General features: G+C 58.6%; 1 protein-coding gene across 6 annotated transcripts in view; it reads left to right on the top strand.

Moving 5' to 3' along the window:
- LOC105463975 (dynamin 1) overlaps positions 1 to 13,533 on the top strand; it is a 52,550-nt gene extending 39,017 nt beyond the window's left edge. For 2 of the 6 annotated variants that reach the window (XM_011711511.3, XM_011711510.3), the window contains exons 15-22: positions 136 to 249; positions 4,295 to 4,404; positions 5,304 to 5,415; positions 5,856 to 5,867; positions 6,519 to 6,689; positions 8,123 to 8,364; positions 8,732 to 8,947; positions 12,943 to 13,533. In XM_011711511.3, the coding sequence (XP_011709813.1) occupies positions 136 to 249; positions 4,295 to 4,404; positions 5,304 to 5,415; positions 5,856 to 5,867; positions 6,519 to 6,689; positions 8,123 to 8,364; positions 8,732 to 8,947; positions 12,943 to 13,003 (1,038 nt within the window). In that variant the 3' untranslated portion in view covers positions 13,004 to 13,533. Of the gene's footprint in view, positions 1 to 135; positions 250 to 4,294; positions 4,405 to 5,303; positions 5,416 to 5,855; positions 5,868 to 6,314; positions 6,342 to 6,518; positions 6,690 to 8,122; positions 8,365 to 8,731; positions 8,948 to 10,674; positions 10,677 to 12,288 lie in introns of all 6 variants that reach the window. The other 4 variants (XM_071078393.1, XM_071078391.1, XM_071078392.1 and 1 more) reach the window with 4 other exon arrangements.
- The last annotated feature ends 1,237 nt before the right edge of the window (positions 13,534 to 14,770 follow it).

The following is a 14,770-nucleotide window of genomic DNA, read 5'->3' on the forward strand; positions in this document are numbered from 1 at the left end:
CCCCACCCTCGCTGACTGCCAGGCCTCCGAGAGCTGGGGGAGGGGTGGGGTTCCGAATGCCTCTCTTTGCCTACCCCATCCCCCACAGGGAGGCTCAGGCCCTGTCCGCTGACCTCCTGCCCCATCACCCTCCAGGTCATCCGCAAGGGCTGGCTGACTATCAATAATATTGGCATCATGAAAGGGGGCTCCAAGGAGTACTGGTTTGTGCTGACCGCTGAGAATCTGTCCTGGTACAAGGATGATGAGGTGAGTCAAGGGCCACTAGTCATCAAGGGGCTGGGCTGGTGGCCATAGTCAGGCTCAGACCCTCCTATGGGCTTGGAGTGGGCTGGACCATGGAATAGGGTTTTAAAATGTCTCATCAAAGATCCGTGGGCAGGCCGGGCATGGTGGCTCACACCTGTCATCCCAGCACTTTGGGAGGCCGAGGCGGGTGGATCACCTAAGGTCAGGAGTCTGAGCCCAGCCTGGCCAAAATGGTGAAACCCCGTCTCTACTAAAAATACAAAAATTAGCCTGGCATGTTGGCAGGCGCCTGTAATCCCAGCTACTAGGGAGGCTGAGACACAAGAATGCCTTCAACCCGGGAGGCGGAGTTTGCAGTGAGCCGAGATCGCACCATTGCACTCCAGCCTGGGCAACAGAGCGAGACTCCGTCTCAATAAAAAAGGATCCACGGGTGGAGTTGGGATGCAAGGGTCCAAGGCAGGTGACCCTGGGGGTTCAGGGGGAGGCACCCTCTCACCTAGGTTGGAAGAAGAAGATGGCTTAGCAGGACTGAGGAGCCTGGGGCTAAGTGCCCTGGGGAGGGTGGGCAGGGGCCTTGGGTGCCCCTCCCTGACCCTGCGGCCCAGCGGCCTTCCTGTTTTCCCGCTGCAGGGCGTGCCGCCTCCTCTGTGGCCCCCACAGGCCCATGACACACACGAGTCCAGCTGCCAGACACCCGGTTAACCCCTGCACCCCAGTCCCCTAGACCCCTGCAGTCCAAGGGAAATGCGCAGAGTGCCCCCAGGCTGAGGGGCAAGGAGTGTGGGGGCCCTGCCGAGTTGCCACAAAAAAACCCTCCCCGCCCACTAGGGTGCACAGAAGCCCCCGCCACCTCCTTCCCCTGTTGCTGGTCTCCTTTAAGAATGAGTCTATTTGGCTTTCACATCTGGATTCCAGAGGTGACCAGAGAGAATGGGGAGGGCTGGGGGTGGGCTTGTGGTAATGAACTCCAGCTGGCCAAGGAGTGGGGGAAGGGACCCTCTTCTTCCTGAGGGGCTGTTGGAGGCTACAGCACCCTCAATGGGGGAGCGGGGCTCTGGGTGGGGCCTGTGATTTTGGCCTCCAAGCCCCCTCCCAGGTCCCTGTCTCCTCCAAGTTTGTCCTGGGCAGGGGCCCCAACTCTCCACCTTGGGAGGGGCCCTCTGTCGTCACTGGCGGGGGCGCCAAGCCATCTGGACCTCATTACCCCAACCCTGGCCTCCCCCAGCATGGGAGCCCCTGGAAGGGATGGAGTGTGCGGTGGCGTGGGGTGCGGGTAGGGGGCGGCTTCCTGCCGGTCACTCTGCAGGCTGCCTAGATGCCCCCATGGGTTTGGGGTCTCCCATGTTGAGGCTCCTTACACAGGGCCAGGGAGACCATGTGAGCTGGGGCTCAGGGCCTGAGACCTGGCGATACTGTGGGGGAGGGGCGCATGCCACTGAGGGGGTCCCCTGTCCTTGTGCCTGAGCCTGTAGGTCTTTCTGGAGATTTTGTGTACATCTGAGTTAAGTCGTATTCGAAAACAACTCTGAGAATCGTATGTGGGGAGGTGGCAGTGGGCTGTGGGCTGTGGGTGCTGGGAGGCAGGGTGTGTGTGTGTGGGGGGGGGCTTGTGGGTCTGGTGTGTGGGTGTTTTTTAGGAGTGTGACTGGGGTATAAGCATCTAGGTGTGTTTGGAATATGTGGTCTGCATTTGCATCTGGGGGTGAAATCTGTGTACCTGCGGAGTGACTCTGGGCACGTGCCTGTACTTGGGATGTAAATGCAGGTGTGTGTGGGGAGGGGGCTCCGGAGGGACGGTGTGAGTATGGGGTGTTTGAGAATCTGTGTGTGTCTTTGGGATGTGAGAATGGGGGGAGTGTTCCAGTCGTGAGGGTGTGTATGGGTGTGTGTGCATGCACTTGTGTGTGTCTGTTTGGGACATGGGTGTGAGATTGAAAGTATGGGGGTGCTCATGTATGTGAGTTCTGGAGCTGTATCAAGGTGCGTGTATGTTGAATGTGAGTGGATTTTTGCACTAGGACCACTGGGGATGTGGAGGTGGTCCAGGCTGGTGGGAGAGTGGTCTGTACTTCTCTACCTAGCCGCCAGCCCTCAGGTTTTTGGGTGAGGGAGGCTCTTTGGGCAGACCGGCAGCTGCCCACATCCCCAGTCCCCATTGACCCCCCCATCCTTTCAGTCTTCCTCGGCCACCCTTCCCCCATCACCGCTACCCCCCACCAGTCCCACAGCAGGGTGGCAACCCCATCCCTCTGTGCCTCCTCCCAGCCCACCCTGTGCCCCAACGCCCTGGCTCCAGGCTCCGGTTCTGGGATGGCAGGCAGGGGTCGGTCCAGCTCTCCAGTGGCGGCGGCGCCGAGGGTCTAACCCAGCCCAGCCTAACCAATGTGCAGACTACTGTACAATTTGGGAGTCCTGAACAGATAGTCTAAACACTGGGTAGACGGAGTGGAGGTGTCCTCTGGTCCATCCAGGCAGCAGTGTCTGTCCATCCGGTGGGCGCTTCAGCCCCATCCCCTGGAGATCCAAGAACCCCCCAACCCCAGCCTGTGTCCCCCCAGCCCCAGACCAGCCAGCCCGTGGTCCCCTCTCTGCTCCCAACTCCCCTTCTGCCTCCTTTGACGTGGCAGGGGTGAGCGGGAGCTGGGGCTGAGAAGGAGGGGCCTGAGGAGGGGGCCGGCCGGCAGGAAGGGAGGGGTGGGAGGAGGAGGCCGCTCCTACCTAGTGTCCAACCCCGAAGCGCAGGCCGGGTGGCGGCGGGGCCTCTCTCGAACGGTTCCAGATGTTCCCTGGCCGTGTGTGCAACTTCCTCCTCTCCTCCCCCAGCCGCCCTCTGGGGCTCCCGGCCACCCGCCTGGCATAAAGAGGGCTTTATGTGGCTGCATGGGCCAGGGGGGCGTGGGGGGCAGAGAGGGGTGGGCAGGATGACGCCAAGACAGGGGAGCAAGGTCTCCCTAAACCCAGCCCCCTACCTGAGACCCTAGGCAAGGCTCATGCCCAAGCTCTTTGAGTCCCCGAGGCCCACACAGACGACCCCCGTGAGCAAGTAGGGCATGGGTGACAAAAACCCCTCCCCTCTCCCAGAGCCCCATCCTGGGGTGTCTCCTCCCCAGATCCCTGAACCCCTCTCCTGGGACACAGCAGCCTACATACACACGTGCCCACACCAAGCATACACATGGGCCTAGCACCCTACACGCCTGTGCGCAGATACACATAACTCCTCCTAGACAGCTCTAGATAAACCAAACACACAGCCCATTGTACCACAGTGTGCAGGTAAGATGTGCACCCCAGTATAAGCGTGTGGTATAAGCTTGTGCATGGCTGTGCAAACGTAGTAGCCTTGCACAATTGCCACACACATCCACAAAGTGTGCACACATCCACACTGAGATGTAGACACGCTCACACTGACACGTGGTTCATGCTGGGCGCCTCCCCAGATACACATGTGCACACACACAATAGGTAATATGTACTTGGGCTTGCATGTGTTGGCACAAACACACAACTACACACATGTTGCACACACAGGCACACCATCTCCAGGCTTGTGCTGGCTGCCTTATTGCTAACACATGGGGAGCTTGGGGGAGTGGGCTGAGCCAGCCCTTTGAAGCCGCCGGGGCTGGTGGCCCCCCTTCCTGGTCTCTGCAGTCAGGAAATGAAGTCAGAGGCGGCCAGGCCGGGGGCGAGAGAGGCCTGAGTGTGCGGTCCCTGCCTGAGGCCGGCCTGGCTTGTATCCAGGACTTGCCTGGGGAGGGATTGTGGGAGCCTCCCACACTCTCACCTCCCCACCCCTCACCAGCCTCCTGGCCTCCGGCATAGATGCAGAGCTGGTGGGACCGGCTGGAACGCCACTGGGGGCCGGTGGTGCCCAGGAGGCCTACGGTCCTGTGGCCAGGATTTTATCTAGCTGCACCTTCACAGTGGGAGGGGGCTGATGCTTAGAAGCCCTGGGCCAGTCAAGGGGACTCTTAGGGAGTGAGGTGTGGCAGAGAACAGTGCCAACCTCACTCATTGCTCCTACCACCACCCACAGGAGAAAGAGAAGAAATACATGCTGTCTGTGGACAACCTCAAGCTGCGGGACGTGGAGAAGGGCTTCATGTCGAGCAAGCACATCTTTGCCCTCTTTAACACGGAACAGAGGTGCCTGCCTGCCCCTGGCTGTAGCTGCTGCAGCCCCAAAACCACCCGCGCTGAGTAGAAGCTGGGTACAGGGATCCAGGGAGGAGAGGAACCTGCCCCAGGCCCCACAGCAAGCAATCCACTGACAGATGCTTACTGAGTTCCTGCTCTGAGCTAGACATCATGTCAAGATCTCCCATCCCCTCCCCTTCCCTTCCCTCCTCCTTCCCTCCCTCCTTTCCTTCCTCCCTTCCTTCCTTCCATCCTCCCTCCTTTCCTCCCTCCCTTTTTTCTTCCCTCCTTCCTCCCTCCCTCCCTTCCTCCCTTCCAGTCTCCCCTTCCCTCCCTCCCTCTATCCCTTCCTCCCTTCCATTGTCACTGGTATAGTGCATGCTCTTCGTGCACTATACTCTGCCAGGCACTGGAGCCAAAGGGCCCTAGTCAGGCCTGGTCCTCTTCTCCTGCTCACTTTCCTATAGGGTGGTGGCAGTACCAGGCCTCTTCCTTCCTGAGCCAAGGCTGACTCTAGCGGGCCCTCTGCTACTCAGAGATGAGGGTTCAGTCCAGCTGCCATCAGAGGGGTCCTCAGAGAGCCACAGAGGAAGCTGGTGGGGTCTGGGCCCCAAGCTAGAGACTTCACTGAGTATGGTTGTCCCCTTATCAAAGGTCCAGTCCCCTTCTAAGCATTTTGCCACTCACTTCACTGAATCCTCAGTGACCGGAGGTGGCAGGAATTCTTATTAACCCATCTTCCCAATGAGGAAACTGAGGCTGAGAGAGAGGAAGGGACTTGCACAGGTCACACAGCTGGGAAATGAGCTGGCCTCAGGCATGGTGACCCCAAAGTCTGGGCATGCCCTTAACCCCCAGGGAGGGTGGGGCTTTGCCCATCTGCCCTCACCATCCGCCCTGTCTTGCAGGAATGTCTATAAGGATTATCGGCAGCTGGAGCTGGCCTGTGAGACACAGGAGGAGGTGGACAGCTGGAAGGCCTCCTTCCTGAGGGCTGGCGTATACCCTGAGCGTGTTGGGGTGAGTGGCAGGGCAAGGAGAGGAGGGGCAAGCATGATCCTAGGGCCCCTGGGGCACCATCCTCAGTGATGCCAAGTCACGTCATGTTTCCGAGCCCTTATTTGGCTCAGAAATAATAGGAATCCTTCCCCCTACCCACTCTGGGGGTGGGAACAGAGATAAGTCTCCTGGTCCTCCCATCCTTCTCCAGTGGCAGTTTCACGTCTCTGTCTCTGTTGCAGATGGCATTTCTATATTCCCCTTTCTATAATGGTGGTTTCTTGTGACTGCCTTCTCTTTCCTCCCCTATTTCACTGTGGCAATGTCTAGAGTAGCCTGAGAGTTGGGGTGCAGTGTCCCCAGGTTCACTCAATCTCTCCCCTTTTCCTCTCTGTATGTTTCCTTCGGCTGTGCTCCCTGGTGGTGGCGGTGGTGACAATGTTGGTGTGTGGGCCTCCCAGGACAAAGAGAAAGTGAGTATGCCCTTCTCTTGCCTCCTGTCAGGCATCTGCAGCCTGGCACCAGCTCCAGCCAGGTTTTCAAGCAAGGGACCAGGAGATGTTCTTTTCTAATTTCTGGATTGGGGCCAGGCGCAGTGGCTCGCGCCTGTAAACCCAACACTTTGGGAGGCCGAGGTGGGCCGATCATGCGGTCAGGAGTTCGAGACCAGCCTGGCAACACGGTGAAACTCCATCTCTACTAAAAATAACAAAAGTTAGCCAGGCATGGTGGTGCGCACCTGTAATCCCAGCTACTCAGGAGGCTGAGGCAGGACAATCGCTAGAACCCGGGAGGCAGAGGATGCAATGAACCAAGACAGCACCACTGCCCTCCAGCCTGGGCGACAGAGCAAGACTCTCTCAAAATAATAATAATAATAATTTCTGGATTGGGAAATTGAGGCAAATTCTAGGCACTAGAGTCAGAACCAAGACAAGGCTGAATCAGTGGAGTCTAGGGTCCTGAGAGGCACAGGGATGGAGAGCCTGGTGTGTGTTCAGGCCAGTTGCTTCTCTCTGTGCCTCAATGTTCTGGGTACCTTTGGAGGGGCTGAGATCCTGGCGATGCCTGGAGCCTGGCTGCGTGGCCTGGCCACCCTGATGCCCTTGTGTTCTCCATGGCAGGCCAGTGAGACCGAGGAGAATGGCTCCGACAGCTTCATGCATTCCATGGACCCACAGCTGGAACGGCAAGTGGAGACCATCCGGAATCTTGTGGACTCGTACATGGCCATTGTCAACAAGACCGTGCGGGACCTCATGCCCAAAACCATCATGCACCTCATGATTAACAATGTGCGTGCTCCGCCGCATGGGGGCAGGGAAGTCCTGTGGCACTGGGGACGCAGGTGGCCATGTTGGCCTGGGGGAGATGCCAACCAGCCCTGTGGGACCAGGTCCAGGGAGGGAGGCACGGTCCAGACCAGAGCTGTCCGATAGAAATATAATGAGGGTCTGAGCACAGTGGCTCACACCTGGAATCCCGGCACTGTGGGAGGTCAAGGCAGGCGGAACACTTGAGGTCAGGGGTTCAAGACCAGCCTGGCCAACATGGTGAAACCCCGTCTCTACTAAAAATAGAAAAATTAGCTAGGTGTGGTAGCGTGAGCCTGTAATCACAGCTACTTGGGAGGCTGAGACAGGAGAATCACTTGAACCCAGGAGGTGGAGGTTGCAGTGGGCGGAGGTTGCAGTGAGCTGAGATCCTGCCACTGTACTCCAGCCTGGCCGACAGAGCGAGATTCCATCTCAAAAAAAAGAAAAAAGAAAAAAGAAAGAAATATAATGAGGGGCTGGGCACGGTGGCTCATAATTGTAATCCCAGCACTTTGGGAGGCCAAGGCAGGAGGATCACTTGAGCCCAGGAGTTCAAGACCTTCTTGGGCAACACAGTGAGACCTCGTCTCTACACAGAAATTTTAAAGAATAGCTGGGGTTGGCTGGGTGCGGCGGCTCATGCCTGTAATCCCAGCACTTTGGGAGGCCAAGGTGGGCGGATCACCTGAGGTTGGAAGTTTGAGACCAGCCTGACCAACATGGAGAAACTCCGTCTCTATTAAAAATACAAAATTAGCCGGTCGCGGTGGTGCATGCCTGTAATCCCAGCTACTCGGGAGGCTGAGGCAGGAGAATTGCTTGAACCCGGGAGGTGGAGGTTGCGGTGAGCCAAGATTGTGCCATTGCACTCCAGCCTGGGCAACAAGAGCAAAACTCCCTCTCAAAAAAAAAAAAAAAAAAAAAAAAAAAAAATATATATATATATATATATATATATATAGCCTGTAGTCCTAGCTACTGGAGAGGCTGACATTGGAAGATAACTTTGAGCCCAGGAGGTTGAGGCTACAGTGAGTTGTAATCTTGCCACTGTACTCCAGCCTGGCGACAGAGCGAGACCCTATCTCAAAAAAAAAAAAAAACAAACAAACAAAGAAAATCAAAACAAAAACTGAGTAGACAAGTGTTCTGGTGGCGTGATAGGTCCTAAGTCCCCTCCCGGATCTGTGACCTTAGTCAGGTGACTTTTCCTGTGGACCTCAGTGTCCTCATCTGAGCGAGAAAAGCGCGGTGGGGAGGCGAATCTTCCAGTCTACGCAGTGTAGGAGCCGCGTGGGAAAAGCCATACCAGCTCACAGTCCCGTGGGGGGCCGTGGGGGCCGGCCGGGTGGGGCGGCCAGGGCGGCACAGGCATCAAGTCCCCACCTCCTTCCCTCTTTGCCTACTCGCAGACCAAGGAGTTCATCTTCTCGGAGCTGCTGGCCAACCTGTACTCGTGTGGGGACCAGAACACGCTGATGGAGGAGTCGGCGGAGCAGGCACAGCGGCGCGACGAGATGCTGCGCATGTACCACGCGCTGAAGGAGGCGCTCAGCATCATCGGCGACATCAATACGACCACCGTCAGCACGCCCATGCCCCCGCCCGTGGACGACTCCTGGCTGCAGGTGCAGAGCGTACCGGCCGGACGCAGGTACCAGGGCCGGCCCCCACGGCCCCAAAGCCCCCCAGCCCGGGGCCCACGGGAGGAGTGCCGGGACCGGGCAGTGGCGCGCCCGCGTCACCGGGCGGCTCCCACCTGGAGCGAGGGGCGGAGCTTAGAGAGGGCGGGGCTTGCCGCGGGGCGGGGCTTGCCGTGGAGAGCTGGCTGCGAGGCGGGGTGGAGCTGGGACGTTGGCGCCGCTGGGGGCGGGGCTTAAGCTCCGGCGACCGCCTCGGGGCACGGCAGGGAGGGGCTTTGCGTGCATGGGCGTGGCAAGCACTGGGCTGGGGCGGGGCCTCAGTGTGGGCGGAGCCGCTCATCTCGCCTCTCCTTGTTTCTCGCTGCCTGTCGCCCTCAGGTCGCCCACGTCCAGCCCCACGCCGCAGCGCCGAGCCCCCGCCGTGCCCCCAGCCCGGCCCGGGTCGCGGGGCCCTGCTCCTGGGCCTCCGCCTGCTGGGTCCGCCCTGGGGGGGGCGCCCCCCGTGCCCTCCAGGCCGGGGGCTTCCCCTGACCCTTTCGGCCCTCCCCCTCAGGTGCCCTCGCGCCCCAACCGCGCCCCGCCCGGGGTCCCCAGGTGAGTAGGGGCTGAATGCGGCTGGAGAGGCTGCCGGACGGGCGTGGCCGGGAGGGAAATGGGGCTGGATTCCAGAGCATCGGACCCGGCCGCCAGAACCGGCCGTTTCCATCCCAGGCAATCGGACTCTGGGTGCCGGAGCCACGCCACGTGTGGCCGAGGGCTGGCGGAGCCTGCCCCCGAGGGAGCGCTGAGTCCCGGAGGTGGTCGTTTCTGGGGAGGGGGCTGTGGGGCTCGTCCCACCTGCCCCCTTCTTTCCAGCACTTGCATGGCGCTTCCCTCTATTTTCACTCTTGGCGGCCGCCCACACGTTGCATTCCTCCTCCTTTCTTCTTGCTGTCCTCCATCCTCCATTCCGTCCAATTCCTCTCCCAGCCCCTACGGAGCCTACCTTAGGTCTGAGTCTGAACCCCTATCTGCTCTGGGTGTGTGGATTTCCTTCAGCTACCCTGATGTCCCCATTTCCCAGTCCTGACTCCTTTGAGCCATCCCAGGGGGTGTCCAGCCACTGGCCCAGAGGAGCAGAGGCCAGGCTGTGACTGTGTGACTAGAGAGGTGTGTGATGTGTGTGTGGGCGTGCACACGAGTGTGAGAGTGTAAGAATGGCACCCAGGCCCGGGCTAGGACAGGAGCAGCTGGGGAAGGAGCCTGGGGCCTTGGGCAATCTGATGGTTTTTTTCCTTCCCACCCCCACCCCCCGCTTCTGGCCCTACCCAGTCTAAACCAATGTGGTAGGGGTGGCGGCAGGGGCAGGGATGGGAGTGGCTGAAGCCTGCTTCATTCCCAAAGATTTCTAAGGAAAAGCTTTCTACTGCATCCTTTGGCTTGACTTTCTTGACCCATGACCCTCTTTCAAGGAAGTTCACTCCAATTCCCAGTCTGCCCTGTTTCCACTGGCCACATTCTCTAAGGAAGAACACTGCAGGACAATAGCATCTGTTTTGTTTCTGCATGGCTGGAGGGTAGGGCTGTGGGTCTAGCGCCCATAAACCAAAATGAGGCAGGGATTGGGGCTTGCCCTGTTATGCTCTGATGACCAAAGCAGATGGGTAGAGGCAAGCAGCATGGTATTGGGCAAGAGGACTGGACTGGGAGTCCAGAGATGCTGCTTTACCCTGCGCCTTTAGACATGTCTCTTTCCCTCCCAGAGCTTCAGCATCCCTTCTACCAAATGATGACATTCTGCCTTTCTCCCAGGGTGGCTGTGGGGATCGAGGGAGACAATGGATATAGGGATGCTGTGTTAACTGCAGATGCAGCCGTAGGAGCACTTTGCTAACTGCCAACGTGAGTTCAGATTTGGCACCCAGGTCTATGGTGCGGTGTGAGATATGTGACGTAAGGTTTGATGCCAGCCTGACTCCAGTCTTGCTAACACACATGAAACTTTTGGCCGGGCGCGGTGGCTCACGCCTGTAATCCCAGCACTTTGGGAGGCCGAGGCGGGCGGATCACAAGGTCAGGAGATCGAGACCACGGTGAAACCCCGTCTCTACTAAAAATACAAAAAATTAGCCGGGTGCGGTTGTGGGCGCCTGTAGTCCCAGCTACTCGGGAGGCTGAGGCAGGAGAATGGCGTGAACCCGGGAGGCGGAGCTTGCAGTGAGCCGAGATCGCGCCACTGCACTCCAGCCTGGGCGACAGAGGGAGACTCCGTCTCAAAAAAAAAAAAAAAAAAAAAAAAAAGAAACTTTTGGCAAATCATGACGCTACCTTGGGGAAAAGAGCAGTCTGGGAGAGCTTCTTCAAGGCAACCTGACTTCAGTGAGGTCTGAGGCATGGCTGAGATAGGCTTATGTGGCAAGGAGGGTATCTGGGTAAAGAGCTGCAGTGTGGGCAGAGGTGTAGTGTGGGCTGCATCGAGGACAGCCACTGGCCAAAGCAGAGAACAGAGACAGAATGAGGAAGAGCTCTGTGGGGAGGGTGGGGCATAGGATGGAGAACCTTCAAAGTCCGAAGAGTTTGACTTGTTGGGGGGCTCAATGCTGTAGGCAGGAGGGAACCACAGAAGGCTCTTAGGTGGAGAAATGACAGCTGGACATTAGCGAGCTAGCCCTGTCTCCATGAGCAGCACGGGTGGTCCTCTGAGCACGCCAGGCACGAGTGTGCAGGGAGCTGGTGCAAATGCCTCTGTGTGCGGGTGAGCTTCTGTGTTGTGACTCTGCCCACGCGTGTGCTTCAGTGTGCTGAGTGGCTGCATGCCCCAGATCCGTGCTGCACGTGCCGCCGGCCAGTGAGGGTGCTGGGCACCGGGAGGTGGCAGGGAAGGAGGCGTATGCGTGTTGTTTGTGGGCATGTGTGTTAGCGTGTGCATGTGGGCCATGGGGCCTCACAGCATGTGTGTGCACGCCCGGGCGTGTGCGTGTGTGTGTCCCCCACCCCCAGGCCTGTCCCACCCGTGCGTGTGAACTGCCATGTTGATTTCGTGCTGTCTTTCAGAATCACTATCAGTGACCCCTGAGGAGCGTCAGCCATGGTAGGTATTGCCTCACCGCCTGCTGCATGAACGGTGTGTCTGCCCCGCTGCACTAGCTCCACACGGGGCACGCACCTGGGACCTCAGAGCCAGGTTCCCCGCCCCTCCCTTCTGCAGCTGTACACTTGCTCTTTCCTCTTTCTGTCCTTGTGCCGCTGGCTCTCTCACCTCCCTTCCCAGCGAGCCTCGGGACTCAGTGCTACTGCCCAAGGCCTCCATGGCTGAGCCTGGGGACTCTTGGAACAGGCTCCGTGCCCAAGCTGGCAGACATGGGTGCTCTCTGGAGCCATCAGAGAGGGCAGAGAGCTCGTGGTTTATTGTGTAAAGGCTGGGAACTTGGAGGGGGTTGTGTGTGGGGCTGGACTGTGAGGTGGCCAGAGGCCTAGGAATGTCATCCTGGGCACACCGTGCCTGGTGTGCAGTCAGAGTCATGCTCCTGGGGTAAGGCATCCAGCTCCCAGCCTGGCAGCGCTGAGAGCCAACTCCACTGCAGAGCAGGGGTGATAGTCAGGGTACCACCTCCTCTATCTGCTGGCAATCCAGTGGTGATCTAGGGTAAAAGCTTGAGAGTCCCATACACACGGTCATCCCACAACACACCTCACAGGCCAGGCAGGGACACACAGCCCCCTTCCCTCCCTCCCAGGTACCATCATAGCTGCTAGCGTGTGACTGAAGGCAGTGTCCCTGGCCCCAGTTGAAGCACCGTAGCCAGCCAGCGGGCTCATGCACCTTGGCCTGTTGCTCCTAGGGTTACTTGTGCCATTCAGCCAAGGGGACGACCGTGCCTGCTGGTCCTGCTGAGCTCCCAGTGAGCCCGCCCCCCTTCTCCGGCCACTGACTCTCGCTCTTCTGCTTTTCCCAGCAGGAAGGGCCCAGCCTCACCTACGCGACCTGCAGCCCCCCGACCAGCTGAGGCTCCCCTCTTAGACTTATAAGTCTATGGCCACTGGCATCCGGCTGTCTGCCCTCCCTGCCTCCCCCAGGGTCATTTCAGAGGGTCCTGGGTTTTCTGACCACCCAGAAGGGCCTCTGGCGCTCCCTCCAGCCATCCCTTTTAGTTTCACCCTCCTGGTTCAAGCAGTGTTCTTTCTCTGTCAGGCCTGGTGGCTGTTGCGTGGGGCTCCCCAAGGCAAGGGGTGGCCCTGGGCCGGTGGGTTGGAAGACAGGGTGACCAGAGAAGAGGGAAGCCCGAGGGGGCCGAGCATCAGCTTGAACTGTGGGTGCCCTGCCTGGGTGCTGTGTGAGAGGCCAGCGTGTGTGGGGTGGGGAGGGCCGCCACAGCCCCCAGGCGATACCTGTGAAGCTACAGCTCCTCCCTCCATCTTCCTCCCCTTTTCCTTCCAGCCCCTCTTTTCCAGGAACCTTGCCACACCCACACCTGCACCCTCCCCTCCCCAGCCCTCCCACCTGCTGCGGTGCGGCCCGCCCCAGCCGGCTGTGTGCTGCACTTGCCTTACCAGCTCTCTCCTCGATTTTCTCTCTCCCGTTTTCTCTTTGCTTTCTCTCCAACTGCCAGCCGATCGGGTCAGGCAAGTCCATCCCGTCCTGAGAGCCCCAGGCCCCCCTTCGACCTCTAAACAGATCCCTCCTCTTCTCGGAGACCTCCCTTTCCAAGCCTGCCTGGACGGCTGTTCTGTGACTTGACAGTGGCTTCCCTAGCCCCAAAGCCAGCCCCCTTCATCTGTGACTTAGTCTGTTGTAGTGGTGAGCTGACACCTCCAGGCGTGACCATTGGTGAAAACTTGTGCCCCTTCAGTGGTATGCCCTTGCCCTGTTCTATAAATATCTATAAATACTCATATATATACACACCTACACATGGCCGACCGCCTCGCCTCTAGCGCTGGGAATCAGTCACTGTGCTGTCCTTGTGGAGTCTTGTGGCCCAACTACAAGAGAACGCTGTCCCCTGACATCCCCCTCTAAAGTGTGCCACCTCCAGTGAGCCTCCCTGTCATGCCCAGCCTGTGGACAGCCAGCCCCCGCCATACCTCCCGCCCCCTACCAAGCATGGGGGTGCTGTGCAGGCAGCCGTGTGGCCTGACAGTCTCTACCAGTCCTGCTGTCTCTCGGCTGAGAATAAAACCTATTTCTGGATGACGGGGAATGTCTCCTCTGCTGGTTGTGTTCTCTCTGGAGCTCAGGGGAGGGGAAGGGCTAAGCCATTACTAGGGTGCTGTTGGGGGCGGTAAAAAGACCACATCCTTTCCAAGGGACACTTTTCCTGGAAAGTCCCTGGAGCTTAGTTGGCTCTCATCCTGTGAAGCCGGCTCTGGCCACTAGGGGGCAGGGCCATTAACTCAGTCTAGAGGGAGCCTGCGGGGTGGCCAGCATTCTGGGGAGGGACAGACAGAACAGGCCACCAGGCTCAGGCAGGCGAGGGAGGCAGGAGGGCAGAACAGAAGACACCTTGGGTGCTGGCACCCTGCCTTCCCGGCCACCGCTAGATCAGGCTTCTGAGCCTGTTGGCCGTCGGGGCCGAACTGTCCCCATAGGTACCATGGTAGTCCCTGTGTAATCCCCTAGATGTCACCAGGCAGCATACCGGTAACAGGCCTGGAAGGTCCCAACAGCCCACATGCGCAGGCTCAGACACTCTGGGGCTCCCCGTTCAGTGGCACAAACTCCAGAACCCAGTGAGAGAAACAGGAACACGCCAGGCGGAGCAGTATGGCTAAATCCATTTATTCCGAAATAAAAAGCAAAATAAACAGGAGTTGCATCACCAGGGTGCCACGACCCCATCCCCGCCTCCTTCCTCTGTCCTATGCTATCAATAAATAAGTTTCCCAGCCCCAAATAATTATTAGAACCTCCTCCCCATGTGCCAGCTCCAACCTCTGCTAGGTATGATACAGGGGGCTGCCCTACCCCTGGAATATACAAAATGTTACACAGATACAATATGTACACTGGGGAAGCGGGGCCACCCCAGCAGCCCGTGCCCTCACCTGGTCTACAGTTAACCCCACTGTCCTGCCTCAGCTGCCTCTCTGTGTAAGAAGATGGGAGCCCCCCTGAGGGAAAAATTGCTTTGGTGAGAGTAAGGAGGCCATCAGGCCTCCTCCAAACAAGTCAATTCTATGAGCCTCTGGCTATTAAATAACAATCATCATCATCCAGAAATTTAAGGAATCAGCCCTGGCCAAGGTGGCAAAGGCTCTACACATTTGTCTCCCCCCATTAGACAGGGGTCTTATTTGCTACTGTAAGAGTAAAGGGGTGACTGGGAAGGGGTGGCAGGGACATGATGGGGGCGGAGCCTCCGGCCCCACTTCTCCAGGCTTTGCTGACAGTGGCCTGCTTTTTAAAATTTTTATCCTGACTTTTTTTTTAATCCCGTG

The sequence above is a fragment of the Macaca nemestrina genome, chromosome 14 (assembly GCF_043159975.1).
Source record: "Macaca nemestrina isolate mMacNem1 chromosome 14, mMacNem.hap1, whole genome shotgun sequence".
NCBI classification, from domain to species: Eukaryota; Metazoa; Chordata; class Mammalia; order Primates; family Cercopithecidae; genus Macaca; species Macaca nemestrina.